Source organism: Trachypithecus francoisi, unplaced genomic scaffold (genome assembly GCF_009764315.1).
Source record: "Trachypithecus francoisi isolate TF-2019V2 unplaced genomic scaffold, Tfra_2.0 Lachesis_group1, whole genome shotgun sequence".
In the NCBI taxonomy this organism is placed as follows: domain Eukaryota; kingdom Metazoa; phylum Chordata; class Mammalia; order Primates; family Cercopithecidae; genus Trachypithecus; species Trachypithecus francoisi.
In genome coordinates, this window is record NW_022681454.1 from 57,017,074 (window position 1) to 57,030,836 (window position 13,763).

Sequence of the window (13,763 nt, forward strand, 5' to 3'; positions counted from 1 at the left end):
AAATGAGAAAAACACATCTCAAAAGGTCGACATGTCTGCAGCCACACAGTTCAATGGTGAAGATAAAACTAGAACGTTGAGCCGGGCGCGGTGGCTCAAGCCTGTAATCCCAGCACTTTGGGAGGCCGAGACGGGCGGATCACGAGGTCAGGAGATCGAGACCATCCTGGCTAACACGGTGAAACCCCGTCTCTACTAAAAAATACAAAAAACTAGCCGGGCGAGGTAGCGGGCGCCTGTAGTCCCAGCTACTCGGGAGGCTGAGGCAGGAGAATGGCGTGAACCCGGGAGGCGGAGCTTGCAGTGAGCTGAGATCCGGCCACTGCACTCCAGCCCGGGCGACAGAGCGAGACTCCGTCTCAAAAAAAAAAAAAAAAAAAAAAAACAAAAAAACAAAAAAAAAACTAGAACGTTGAGAACTACATACTCTCCAAGTAGAAGATAATAGGAAATACTTCGTTTTCTCTGCATTTATGCCAATGACTTGATTTGATTATATCATATTAGTAAAAGATTAGATCCAAAAAGGATTCAGCCAGTTCAGCAGCCCTTCCTTGCACACAGCTACAGACATCAATGAGAGTCTCCTATTCTTTCAGAGAGTGGGTTTTACTTTTGTGTGTTATCATTTAGCTTAGCTTATCTTAAAGCATTTTCATATGGTATATATATTTTAGAGTTATAATAGCCCATTATTGTAATATTCATTTTCTGATTATATGACAAATACCTAAAAGTAATAGTTCCTGAAATAATACCTATATATAAATAATCTCCAGCTTCTTATGATGTCCAATTGTGTATATTTACCTGAGGTAGCAAAATATTAGCTGAGTTTATCTAATTGTTAATTATTAGTAATAATAGTAAAACATTAGTAACAGCCCAGTTGCCTTAGTATAACATTACATTATCTGAAGCACATAACGTCGGAAGTGTTCCACTAGCAACTCCAATGAACATTTTCATTTTCAGAGCACTTCCATTTTTGTCATAACTATAATATGCCTTCCAATCCAGGGCAGTATTATTACACTTATTTGACAGATTTGTAAATTTAGGCATAGATTAACATTCCTCCTCCTACGAAGCAGAGGAAAAGCCAGAAGTAAAAGTTGGAGACCCCGCTCCCAGCACTGATCATTCTGAGGGATTACCAGGTCTTCCCTGATCAGCTTCCACCACTCTAGCCACTAATGATGGGCTTGGACGCTATTGGACTGTAGTATTGAACATGAATAGATTTGGTCCCTACCTTTAGACAGTTTATGTTAATTTGCTATAATCCTATAAATGACCTTGTCACTAAAGCCTAAACTCAGCCTAAAGCTTGTAAGAATTCATGGGAGGGGCCGGGCGCAGTGGCTCAAGCCTGTAATCCCAGCACTTTGGGAGGCCGAGACGGGCGGATCACGAGGTCAGGAGATCAAGACCATCCTGGCTAACATGGTGAAACCCTGTCTCTACTAAAAAATACAAAAAACTAGCCGGGCGAGATGGTGGGCGCCTGTAGTCCCAGCTACTCTGGAGGCTGAGGCAGGAGAATGGCAAACCCAGGAGGCGGAGCTTGCAGTGAGCTGAGATCCGGCCACTGCACTCCAGCCCGGGCGACAGAGCGAGACTCTGTCTCGAGAAAAAAAAAAAAGAATTCATGGGAGGAAAGCATTTCTCAGTTGATGAACTCCAGAGCCTTTTGCAAAATTTGCTTGGAGGCCTAAAATCCACAGCTGTCACTAAAAGAAAAATTGAATATATGTAAGCAATTGATTAGTCTAAAAAGACATGGATGAAATTGTGCTTTATATGATTAACTGAGAGTTGTATTTTCTATACAGAGAGGATAGGGTAAGAGATTGCATCACTGAATCCAGCCTGAGATCAGACATGTGCCATAGGTAAGAAGAATCTGAGATTCTGGATCAAGTTAATTGTCCAACTATTTTATATGTGGCTTTGTAATTTGAGAAGTCTGTTTGGACATAAGTTTACATGACACTTAATGGGCATATTGGGTTCATTGTTTAACTGACTTTAAGAAAGATTTCAGTGAAATGTACTGAAGTAATTTAGTTTCTAGAAATCAACTCAATAGACATTTTTTCTTTAAAATTTGCTGATATTGATCCATATGAAGCTATTAATATGGTATGCCATACCAAAAAATGGAAGATTTTTTCTACATTTACACATATTTACAATGGCTTACATAACTTTTGAGAAAAGTATGGTTCAGAAGGAAACTATAAAAATTTCAGTTTAGGACTATAAGCACCTTATCGAAAACAATCCTATTTTCATCAATAATGGAATAGCTGAATTCTTAAATGAAAAATTTTTAAAGCAAAAAGAAATGAAATCCATAACTCCAAATAAGACCGTAATCAAAGACAGCTTTCAAAAATTGACTTTAGCCAAAAAAGAAAAAAGGCTAATGTTAATTCATTATTTATCATGGTATAAGACTCTATGGCCATTACTCAAAAATCTTCAGTAGCTCCTCACTGCCTGCTACATTAAGTACATGTCCCTCAGTCTGACACTGAAGAATCTCCCAGAGTGGTCACACAAATCTCCCTTGTGACCCCTCTGCTTTCACTCCTGTATTATCCTCTAATCAAACCAGACTCCTCCTGATTCCCAAAAGTTCATTTATTTTTATCTTCAAGCTTTTTCTCCATTCTGTTTCCTCCACCTGGAAGAGCCAATGCCCCAGTCTCACTCTTTTGAATCCATATCTATCTAAAAGTAATGTTGAGAGAAGCAATTTTATCATTAAGTTAATGTTTATGATTTATTTATCCAGCTGTCAAATGATATCATTTCACCCTACATAAGAATACATTATTTTTCTCACAAACTTTTGTTACATTGGTAAGAAAATAACATTGTGTAAACTGTGATTTCTCCCATCCCTCTACCAACAGAAGCAACAACTCGTTGAGGGACTCCACTGAAGGAAGCAAATCAAGTGAAACTCTTAGTAGGTAGGAAACACCAGCCCCCATTTTCAAAATGTCCCTTTTACGATTATTCGTTATTAATTGAAAAGATCTTTAACTGTCTGTAATGTGCCATGCACTGCAGTAGACCCTTAGAATATAGTGAGCAAGACAGATATGGGCCCTGTCCTCAAGTTACTTAAAATCATGAGGTCTGTCTTTTGACGGACGGCCTGGAAAAACTTATTTTTATCTTTTCTGTTTTCACCACCTAAATAAACAGAGATATCCGAGCCCTCTGTATATATTAAAAATTATGAACGTGAATTCTACGTTAAGATCTAGTTAGAGTAGGGACTAATTCATTGCTGTGTCTTCAGCGCCAAGTGTAATGCCTGCCACCTAGTAGCCATGCAGTAAATATTTGTTTAGTGAATGGATTAAGATAGTATTATAAATATTTTCTTACTGTCTCTGCTACTTGATCAAAATACAGTGAATTTGAATCTTTCTAAACACAGTTGTCCCTTGGTATCCATGGGGGCATTTGTTCCAGGATCCCTGCAGAGACTAAAATTTACAGATGCCCAAGTCCCTTATATAAAATGGCATAGTATTTGCATATGACCTACACACATCTTCCCATATTCTTTAAACCATCCTTAGATTACTTATAATACCTAATACAATGTAAATGCTATGTAAATAGTTGTTATATTGTATAGTTTAGGGAATAATGACAAGAAAAAAAAGCCTGTACATGTTCAGTACAGATACAACCATCTTCTTTTTCCCCAAGTATTTTCAATTCTCATTTGGTTGAATCTGTGATTGCAGAACCCATGGATGCAGACTGACCAAGTGTAAATCTTTCTTGTAGCCTAAAAGAAATGATGTTTTTATTTCCTTCTCTCCTGGGTATATGATACTACATCATACCTATTAATAACCACAACTATCAACTGCATATGTTTTATTCTTATTATTCTTAATAAAAATTCTTATTTTCCAGTTGATTTAGACTTGTCTTATTAGTCTAATCTCATGTATGAGGCAAGCATTATTTTCCCATAGAAATGAAGACTCAGATTGCTTAGCAACTTGTCAAAGTCATACTGCTTGAAAACAATGGAGGTCAGATTTGAACTCAGGTTTAGCTGGTTCCTGAGCCCGTGTTTATGACCACTGTGTACTGCCTCTGGGTACCCACACTGAGCTACTGGGGTTGGAGCCCAGTCCTAGGCATGGGAAAAAGAGAAGCTACTTCCCTGAGATAATTAAAGCTCTGCAGTAGTTTCTTCATGACTAGAAAAATCTGCTTCCTTCAGCAATGAAAGTACTGTAATACTTCTTTATTCTGAAATTATGAAAAATAACTTTTTCTTTATTATAAAAAATAACTATATGCTCCAAAAAGTCATTGAGAAAACATGTTTTACATTTCAGTAGCTGGGTTAATAAAATACAGCTAGATTCCCATATGCATATCAACTATCATGGAGCTTCTGGGGAACTCCACTGTACATTTGTGAGAGACTGAAAGTTACGAAGCAAATAACAACTTAATATCATAATGAAAATAATTTGACCTCACAAACCTCCTGAAAGGGAACCACCTTGAGAACTGCTGCCATATTATTCTCATATTGGTACCCAACTCACAGAGAACTATGTAGTTTACTTCAACTTATATGTCTTATAGTTTTGTACACTGATACTACTAATGTTATGAGTTGTTTTATTTATTTATTTATTTATTTATTTATTTATTTGAGACAGAGTCTCTCTCTGTCACCCAGGCTGGAGTGCAAAGGCGTGATACCGGCTCACTGCAACCTCTGCCTCCTGGGTTCAAGTGGTTTCCCTGCCTCAGCCTCCCGAGTAGCTGGGACTACAGGTGCATGCCACCACACCCAGCTAATTTTTGTATTTTTAGTAGAGACGGAGTTTCACCAAGTTGGCCAAATGGTCTCGATCTCTTAACTTCGTGATCCACCAGCCTCAGCCTCCCAAAGTGCTGGGATTGTAGGCGTGAGCCACCATGCCCGGTCTGATTTCTTTATTTCTAAATGAGTCATTAAGATTGCAACTCTTAGAATCCATGAACAGATGTTGTGGATTTTATAGCTATTAGCACACAAAAATGGATTTTCTAATGAAGATTATATATTTTCATTCTGTAAAATATTCATGGATTCTGAATACAAAAAGATAATGCGACTTTGAACCTACCTCTTAGAGTATTTTAGGACTTTAGGATTATGATTGCCATCTTGAGGTTATATTTTAAGCCATCACATGTGCCTGTGTTCGCTTGCTTCTATTTATGAATTTTAGTACTGTGTTTGTGAAATGGAATGCTTGCATTACCATTCTTATGCTTCCAGAGAGCCGGTCACATTGCATGCAGGAGACATGGAAGATCCCTCTGGTTGCTTCACATTCGCATCTGCAGGTGAGTTTCCAACGAAAGCACAGAAATAGAGCCTACAATGTCTCCCCATTTCCACAAGGGTAAAAGCCAAAGTCATTGCAGTGTCTTCCAACTCCTTGTTAACTCTCTGGCCTCATTTCCTGCTACTCCCTCTTTCATGCATTTTGTTTTATCCACCCTCAAACTGTTCCTTGAACATGTCAGGCAGCTTCCATGTTAGGGCTTTTATGCCGTGTTAACTTGCGTTGCTAAAACCTCAGCTCAGCCTTTGCCCAGGTGTCACTTTCCCAGTGGGACTTAATTGTCATCACTGCATTTAAACATCACAACCAGCCGGTGTGATGGCTCATGCCTGTTATTCCAGCACTTTGGGAGGCCAAGGTGAGTGGATTGCTTGAGCCTAGGAGTTCGAGACCAGTCTGGACAACATGGCGAAACCCTGTCTCTAAAAGTAAATTAAAATAAAAATCACAATTTTCCCACGCTTCCAGTGCTCCTTCTTCCTTTTATCAGTTACTCTTAGCATCTTCTCACATACTGTGTCACCCCTGTGAGACAAGAGCTGTGCAAGGGCAGATGTCTTATAGCCATTCGGTTCCTGGATATATCCCAGGTGCCTGGAGACTTCCTGGCACATAGCAAGTGCTGAATAAATATTGAATAGACGAAAGGAAAAGGAGAAGAATCGAGATGGACAGTTCTCCATAAAATTTCCAAAGAATTATAGATAAGATGATCTCATTTTAAAAAAAAAGCTCCAGAAAGAAGAGATTGAAAGTCAACACAATTTGTTTTTTTTGTTTTTTTTGTTTTTAATACTTTAAGTTCTGGCCGGGCGCGTGGTCAAGCCTGAATCCCAGCACTTTGGGAGGCCGAGACGGGCGGATCACGAGGTCAGGAGATCGGACCATCCTGGCTGGCACGGTGAAACCCCGTCTCTACTAAAAAATACAAAAAACTAGCCGGGCGAGGTGGCGGCGCCTGTGGTCCCAGCTACTCGGGAGGCTGAGACGGGAGAATGGGTAAACCGGGAGGCGGAGCTTGCAGTGAGCTGAGATCTGGCACTGCACTCCAGCCTGGGCGACAGAGCGAGACTCCGTCTCAAAAAAAAAAAAAAAAAAATACTTTAAGTTCTAGGGTACGTGTGCATAACGTGCAGGTTTGTTACATATGTATACTTGTGCCATGTTGGTGTGCTGCACCCATCAACTCGTCAGCACCCATCAATTCATCATTTCTATCAGGTTAACTCCCAATGCAATCCCTCCCCCCTCCCCCCTCCCCATGATACGCCCCGGTGTGTGATGTTCCCCTTCCCGAGTCCGAGTGATCTCATTGTTCAGTTCCCACCTATGAGTGAGAACATGCGGTGTTTGGTTTTCTGTTCTTGTGATAGTTTGCTAAGAATGATGGCTTCCAGCTGCATCTATGTCCCTACAAAGGACGCAAACTCATCCTTTGTAATGGCTGCATAGTATTCCATCGTGTATATGTGCCACATTTTCTTAATCCAGTCTGTCACAGATGGACATTTGGGTTGATTCCAAGTCTTTGCTATTGTGAATAGTGCCACAATAAACATACATGTGCATGTGTCTTTATAGCAGTATGATGTATAATCCTTTGGGTATATACCCAGTAGTGGGATGGCTGGGTCATATGGTACATCTAGTTCTAGATCCTTGAGGAATTGCCATACTGTTTTCCATAATGGTTGAACTAGTTTACAATCCCACCAACAGTGTAAAAGTGTTCCTATTTCTCCACATCCTCTCCAACAACTGTTGTTTCCTGACTTTTTAATGATTGCCATTCTAACTGGTGTGAGATGGTATCTCATTGTGGTTTTGATTTGCATTTCTCTGATGGCGAGTGATGATGAGCATTTTTTCATGTGTCTGTTGGCTGTATGAATGTCTTCTTTTGAGAAATGTCTGTTCATATCCTTTGCCCACTTTTTGATGGGGTTGTTTGTTTTTTTCTTGTTATTTGTTTGAGTTCTTTGTAGATTCTGGATATTAGCCCTTTGTCAGATGAGTAGATTGCAAAAATTTTCTCCCATTCTGTAGGTTGCCTGTTCACTCTGATGGTAGTTTCTTTTGCTGTGCAGAAGCTCTTTAGTTTAATTAGATCCCATTTGTCAATTTTGGCTTTTGCTGCCGTTGCTTTTGGTGTTTTAGACATGAAGTCCTTGCCCATGTGTCCTGAATGGTATTACCTAGGTTTTCTTCTAGGGTTTTTATGGTATTAGGTCTAACATTTAAGTCTCTAATCCATCTTGAATTAATCTTCGTATAAGGAGTAAGGAAAGGATCCAGTTTCAGCTTTCTACTTATGGCTAGCCAATTTCCCAGCACCATTTATTACATAGGGAATCCTTTCCCCATTTCTTGTTTTTGTCTGGTTTGTCAAAGATCAGATGGCTGTAGATGTGTGGTATTATTTCTGAGGACTCTGTTCTGTTCCATTGGTCTATATCTCTGTTTTGGTACCAGTACCATGCTGTTTTGGTTACTGTAGCCTTGTAGTATAGTTTGAAGTCAGGTAGCGTGACGCCTCCAGCTTTGTCTTTTGACTTAGGATTGTCTTGGCAATGCGGGCTCTTTTTTGGTTCCATGTGAACTTTAAAGCAGTTTTTTCCAATTCTGTGAAGAAACTGATTGGTAGCTTGATGGGGATGGCATTGAATCTATAAATAACCTTGGGCAGTATGGCCATTTTCATGATATTGATGCTTCCTATCCATGAGCATGGTATGTTCTTCCATTTGTTTGTGTCCTCTTTTATTTCATTGAGCAGTGGTTTGTAGTTCTCCTTGAAGAGGTCCTTTACATCCCTTGTAAGTTGGATTCCTAGGTATTTGATTCTCTTTGAAGCAATTGTGAATGGAAGTTTATTCATGATTTGGCTCTCTGTCTGTTACTGGTGTATAAGAATGCTTGTGATTTTTGCACATTAATTTTGTATCCTGAGACTTTGCTGAAGTTGCTTATCAGCTTAAGGAGATTTTGGGCTGAGACAATGGGGTTTTCTAAATATACAATCATGTCATCTGCAAACAGAGACAATTTGACTTCTTCTTTTCCTAACTGAATACCCTTGATTTCTTTCTCTTGCCTGATTGCCCTAGCCAGAATTTCCAACACTATGTTGAATAGGAGTGGGGAGAGAGGGCATCCCTGTCTTGTGCCAGTTTTCAAAGGGAATTTTTCCAGTTTTTGCCCATTCACTATGATATTAGCTGTGGGTTTGTCATAAATAGCTCTTATTATTTTGAGGTACGTTCCATCAATACCGAATTTATTGAGCGTTTTTAGCATGAAGGGCTGTTGAATTTTGTCAAAAGCCTTTTCTGCGTCTATTGAGATAATCATGTGGTTGTTGTCTTTGGTTCTGTTTATATGCTGGATTACGTTTATTGATTTGCGAATGTTGAACCAGCCTTGCATCCCAGGGATGAAGCCCACTTGATCATGGTGGATAAGCTTTTTGATGTGCTGCTGGAGATTTGGTTTGCCAGTATTTTATTGAGGATTTTTGCATCGATGTTCATCAGGGATATTGGTCTAAAATTCTCTTTTTTGTTGTGTCTCTTCCAGGCTTTGGTATCAGGATGATGTTGGCCTCATAAAATGAGTTAGGGAGGATTCCCTCTTTTTCTATTGATTGGAATAGTTTCTGAAGGAATGGTACCAGCTCCTCCTTGTACCTCTGGTAGAATTCGGCTGTGAATCCATCTGGTCCTGGACTTTTTTTGGTTGGTAGGCTATTAATTATTGCCTCAATTTCAGAGCCTGCTATTGGTCTATTCAGGGATTCAACTGCTTCCTGGTTTAGTCTTGGAAGAGTGTAAGTGCCCAGGAAATTATCCATTTCTTCTAGATTTTCTAGTTGATTTGCGTAGAGGTGTTTATAGTATTCTCTGATGATGGTTTGTATTTCTTTGGGGTCGGTGGTGATATCCCCTTTATCATTTTGCATTGCATCTATTTGATTCCTCTCTCTTTTCTTCTTTATTAGTCTTGCTAGCAGTCTGTCAATTTTGTTGATCTTTTCAAAAAACCAACTCCTGGATTCATTGATTTTTTGGAGGGTTTTTTGTGTCTCTATCTCCTTCAGTTCTGCTCTGATCTTAGTTATTTCTTGCCTTCTGCTAGCTTTTGAATGTGTTTGCTCTTGCTTCTCTAGTTCTTTTAATTGTGATGTTAGGGTGTCAATTTTAGATCCTTCCTGCTTTCTCTTGTGGGCATTTAGTGCTATAAATTTCCCTCTACACACTGCTTTAAATGTGTCCCAGAGATTCTGGTATGTTGTATTTGTTCTCATTGGTTTCGAAGAACATCTTTATTTCTGCCTTCATTTCGTTATGTACCCAGTAGTCATTCAGGAGCAGGTTGTTCAGTTTCCATGTAGTTGAGCGGTTTTGATTTTCTTAGTCCTGAGTTCTAGTTTGATTGCACTGTGGTCTGAGAGACAGTTTGTTATATTTCTGTTCTTTTACATTTGCTGAGGAGTGCTTTACTTCCAATTATGTGGTCAATTTTGGAATAAGTGCGATGTGGTGCTGAGAAGAATGTATATTCTGTTGATTTGGGGTGGACAGTTCTGTAGATGTCTATTAGGTCCACTTGATGCAGAGTTGAGTTCAATTCCTGGATATCCTTGTTAACTTTCTGTCTCGTTGATCTGTCTAATGTTGACAGTGGGCTGTTAAAGTCTCCCATTATTATTGTATGGGAGTCTAAGTCTCTTTGTAAGTCTCTAAGGACATGCTTTATGAATCTGGGTGCTCCTGTATGGGATGCATATATATTTGGGATAGTTAGCTCTTCCTGTTGAATTGATCCCTTTACCATGTAATGGCCTTCTTTGTCTCTTTTGATCTTTGATGGTTAAAGTCTGTTTTATCAGAGACTAGGATTGCAACCCCTGCTTTTTTTTGTTCTCCATTTGCTTGGTAAATCTTCCTCCATCCCTTTATTTTGAGCCTGTGTATGTCTCTGCATGTGAGATGGGTCTCCTGAATACAGCAGACTGATGAGTCTTGACTCTTTATCCAGTTTGCCAGTCTGTGTCTTTTAATTGGAGCATTTAGTCCATTACATTTAAGGTTAATATTGTTATGTGTGAACTTGATCCTGCCATTATATATCAACTGGTATTTTGCTCGTTAGTTGATGCAGTTTCTTCCTAGCCTGATGGTCTTTACATTTTGGTATGTTTTTGCAATGGCTGGTACCGGTTGTTTCTTTCCATGTTTAGGGCTTCCTTCAGGGTCTCTTGTAAGGCAGGCCTGGTGGTGACAAAATCTCTAAGCATTTGCTTATCTGTAAAGGATTTTATTTCTCCTTCACTTATGAAACTTAGTTTGGCTGGATATGAAATTCTGGGTTTAAATTCTTTCCTTTAAGAACGTTGAATATTGGCCCCCACTCTCTTCTGGCTTGTAGAGTTTCTGCCGAGAGATCTGCTGTGAGTCTGATGGGCTTCCCTTTGTGGGTAACCCGACCTTTCTCTCGCTGCCCTTAAGATTTTTTCCTTCATTTCAACTTTGGTGAATCTGGCAATTATGTGTCTTGGAGTTGCTCTTCTGGAGGAGTATCTTTGTGGCGTTCTCTGTATTTCCTGAATTTGAATGTTAGCCTGCCCTACTAGGTGGGGAAGTTCTCCTGGATGATATCCTGAAGAGTGTTTTCCAACTTGGTTCCATTTTCCCCCTCACTTTCAGGCACCCCAATCAGACGTAGATTTGGTCTTTTTACATAATCCCATACTTCTTGCAGGGTTTGTTCATTTCTTTTTCTTCTTTTTCTTTTGGTTTCTCTTCTCGCTTCATTCATTCATTTGATCCTCAATTGCTGATACTCTTTCTTCCAGTTGATCGAGTCGGTTACTGAAGCTTGTGCATTTGTCACGTATTTCTCGTGTCATGGTTTTCATCTCTATCATTTCGTTTATGACCCTCTCTGCATTAATTAGTCTAGCTGTCAATTCTTCCACTCTTTTTTCAAGATTTTTAGTTTCTTTGCGCTGGGTACGTAATTCCTCCTTTAGCTCTGAGAAGTTTGATGGACTGAAGCCTTCTTCTCTCATCTCGTCTAAGTCATTCTCTGACCAGTTTTGATCCGTTGCTGGTGATGGGCTGCGCCCCTTTGCAGGGAGAGATGCGCTCTTATTTTTTGAATTTCCAGCTTTTTGCCCTGCCTTTTCCCCATCTTTGTGGTTTTATCTGTCTCTGGTCTTTGATGATGGTGATGTACTGATGGGGTTTTGGTATAGGTGTCCTTCCTGTTTGATAGTTTTCCTTCTGATAGTCAGGACCCTCAGCTGTAGGTCTGTTGGAGATTGCTTGAGGTCCACTCCAGACCCGTTTGCCTGGGTATCAGCAGCAGAGGTGCGGAAGATAGAATATTGCTGAACAGCGAGTGTACCTGTCTGATTCTTACTTTGGAAGCTTCCTCTCAGGGGTGTACTCCACCCTGTGAGGTGTGGGGTGTCAGACTGCCCCTGGTGGGGGATGTCTTCCAGTTATGCTACTCAGGGGTCAGGGACCGCTTGAGCAGGCAGTCTGTCCCTTCTCAGATCTCAACCTCTGTGCTGGGAGATCCACTGCTCTCTTCAAAGCTGTCAGACAGAGTTGTTTGCGTCTGCAAAGGTTTCTGCTGCTTTTGTTGTTGTTGTTGTTAACTGTGCCCTGTCCCCAGAGGTGGAGTCTACAGAGACAGGCAGGTTTCCTTGAGCTGCTGTGAGCTCCACCCAGTTCGAGCTTCCCAGCGGCTTTGTTTACCTATTTAAGCCTCAGCAATGGTAGGCGCCCCTCCCCCAGCCTCGCTGCTGCCTTGCAGTTAGATCGCAGACTGCTGTGTTAGCAATGAGGGAGGCTCCGTGGGCGTGGGACCCTCCCGGCCAGGTGTGGGATATATTCTCCTGGTGTGCCCGTTTGCTTAAAGCACAGTATTGGGGTGGGAGTTACCCGATTTTCCAGGTGTTGTGTGTCTCAGTTCCCCTGGCTAGGGAAAGGGATTCCCTTCCCCCTTGCGCTTCCCAGGTGAGGCGATGCCTCGCCCTGCTTCAGCTCTCACTGGTCGGGCTGCAGCAACTGACCAGCACCGATTGTCTGGCACTCCCTAGTGAGATGACCCCAGTACCTCAGTTTAAAATGCAGAAATCACCGGTCTTCTGTGATCTCTCTGCGGTCTCCTGCTCGCGCTAGGAGTTGGAGACTGGAGCTGTTCCTATTCGGCCATCTTGCTCCGCCCCCCCAACACAATTTGTTGACAAGCAAAGTGGCATAACTCAAACTAGAAGTGGAAGAGAAAGATTAAAAACATCACAGGGAAAAGCTTTAGAAAATGAAAAGTAAAATAGATGTGACTGAAATTATAGCCGTGGAGAAAATTACACAAAAGGAATTTTTAAAAATAAGTACCAAAAATACTTACACAGAATATGTTATATTTGGAAGGCAGAGGCAAACCAACAGATACATAATCGGTCTTCCTATGGAAGAGAACAAAATAAATGAGAAAGAATGAAACTGCGATGATTATTCAACAAAAATGTAGTTATAAATCTGGACAGTATTGCAAATAGAGAAATTTGAGGTAAGCTGAAAAGAGATGGGAGAAAGATAATTTTTCATTTTTTTTCTTAGTGTCAGTATACAGTCACGTGCTGCATAATGTTTTGGTCAATGACCATGACATAAACAACAGAGGTCCCATAAGATTATAATAGAGCTGAAAAATTCTTGTTACCTAGTGATGTTGTAGCTATGATAATGTCATACCACAGTGTGTTACCTTTTCTATGTTTAGACATATTTAGATAAATACTTACCATTATGTTACAGTTGCGTACAGTATTCAGTACAGTAACATGCTCTACAGGTTTGTAGCCTAGAAGCAATAAGCTATACCATATAGCCTGTATACCATCTAGGTTTGTGAAAGTGTATTCTATGATGGTCGCACAATGACAAAATTAACTAACAGCACAATTCTCAGAACATATCCCCATTGTTAATTATGACTGTATATGTATAATCAAAATGTAATATTCTTAAATAAAATAATTGCAAATTCTTAATTTTTAAATAATCTTTGGCTTGGGGGAAATCTTTCAGGAACTAACATTTTGAAGAAAAGAACATTTATGTAAAGTTAATTCCTTCAGGTTTACTTCGTTTATATGTTTTTTACTATTGTTTCAGTGATTACCCAGGACAGTAAAACATTTATCCTTGCCTTATTAGATTGATATAAATGAATGCTTTTACCTTTTGTCATACATTGGCAGTACCTTAGAATATATTAACTCCATTAACTATCCTTCCAACTTTCATACAATTATCACATTTTAATTAAAAATATGAATTATAGAAATATAAA

The 13,763-nt window shown here is 39.9% G+C and overlaps 1 protein-coding gene across 19 annotated transcripts in view; it reads left to right on the forward strand.

The window, feature by feature from the left end:
• The window catches only part of CCDC158 (coiled-coil domain containing 158), a 125,284-nt gene that overhangs the window by 95,867 nt on the left and 15,654 nt on the right, over window positions 1-13,763 (forward strand). For 18 of the 19 annotated variants that reach the window (XM_033214381.1, XM_033214372.1, XM_033214379.1 and 15 more), the window contains 3 exons: window positions 1,836-1,895; window positions 2,925-2,984; window positions 5,327-5,394. In XM_033214381.1, coding sequence (XP_033070272.1) covers window positions 1,836-1,895; window positions 2,925-2,984; window positions 5,327-5,394 — 188 coding nt within the window. Of the gene's footprint in view, window positions 1-1,835; window positions 1,896-2,924; window positions 2,985-5,326; window positions 5,395-13,763 lie in introns of those variants that run through there. The other variant, XM_033214380.1, reaches the window with a different exon arrangement.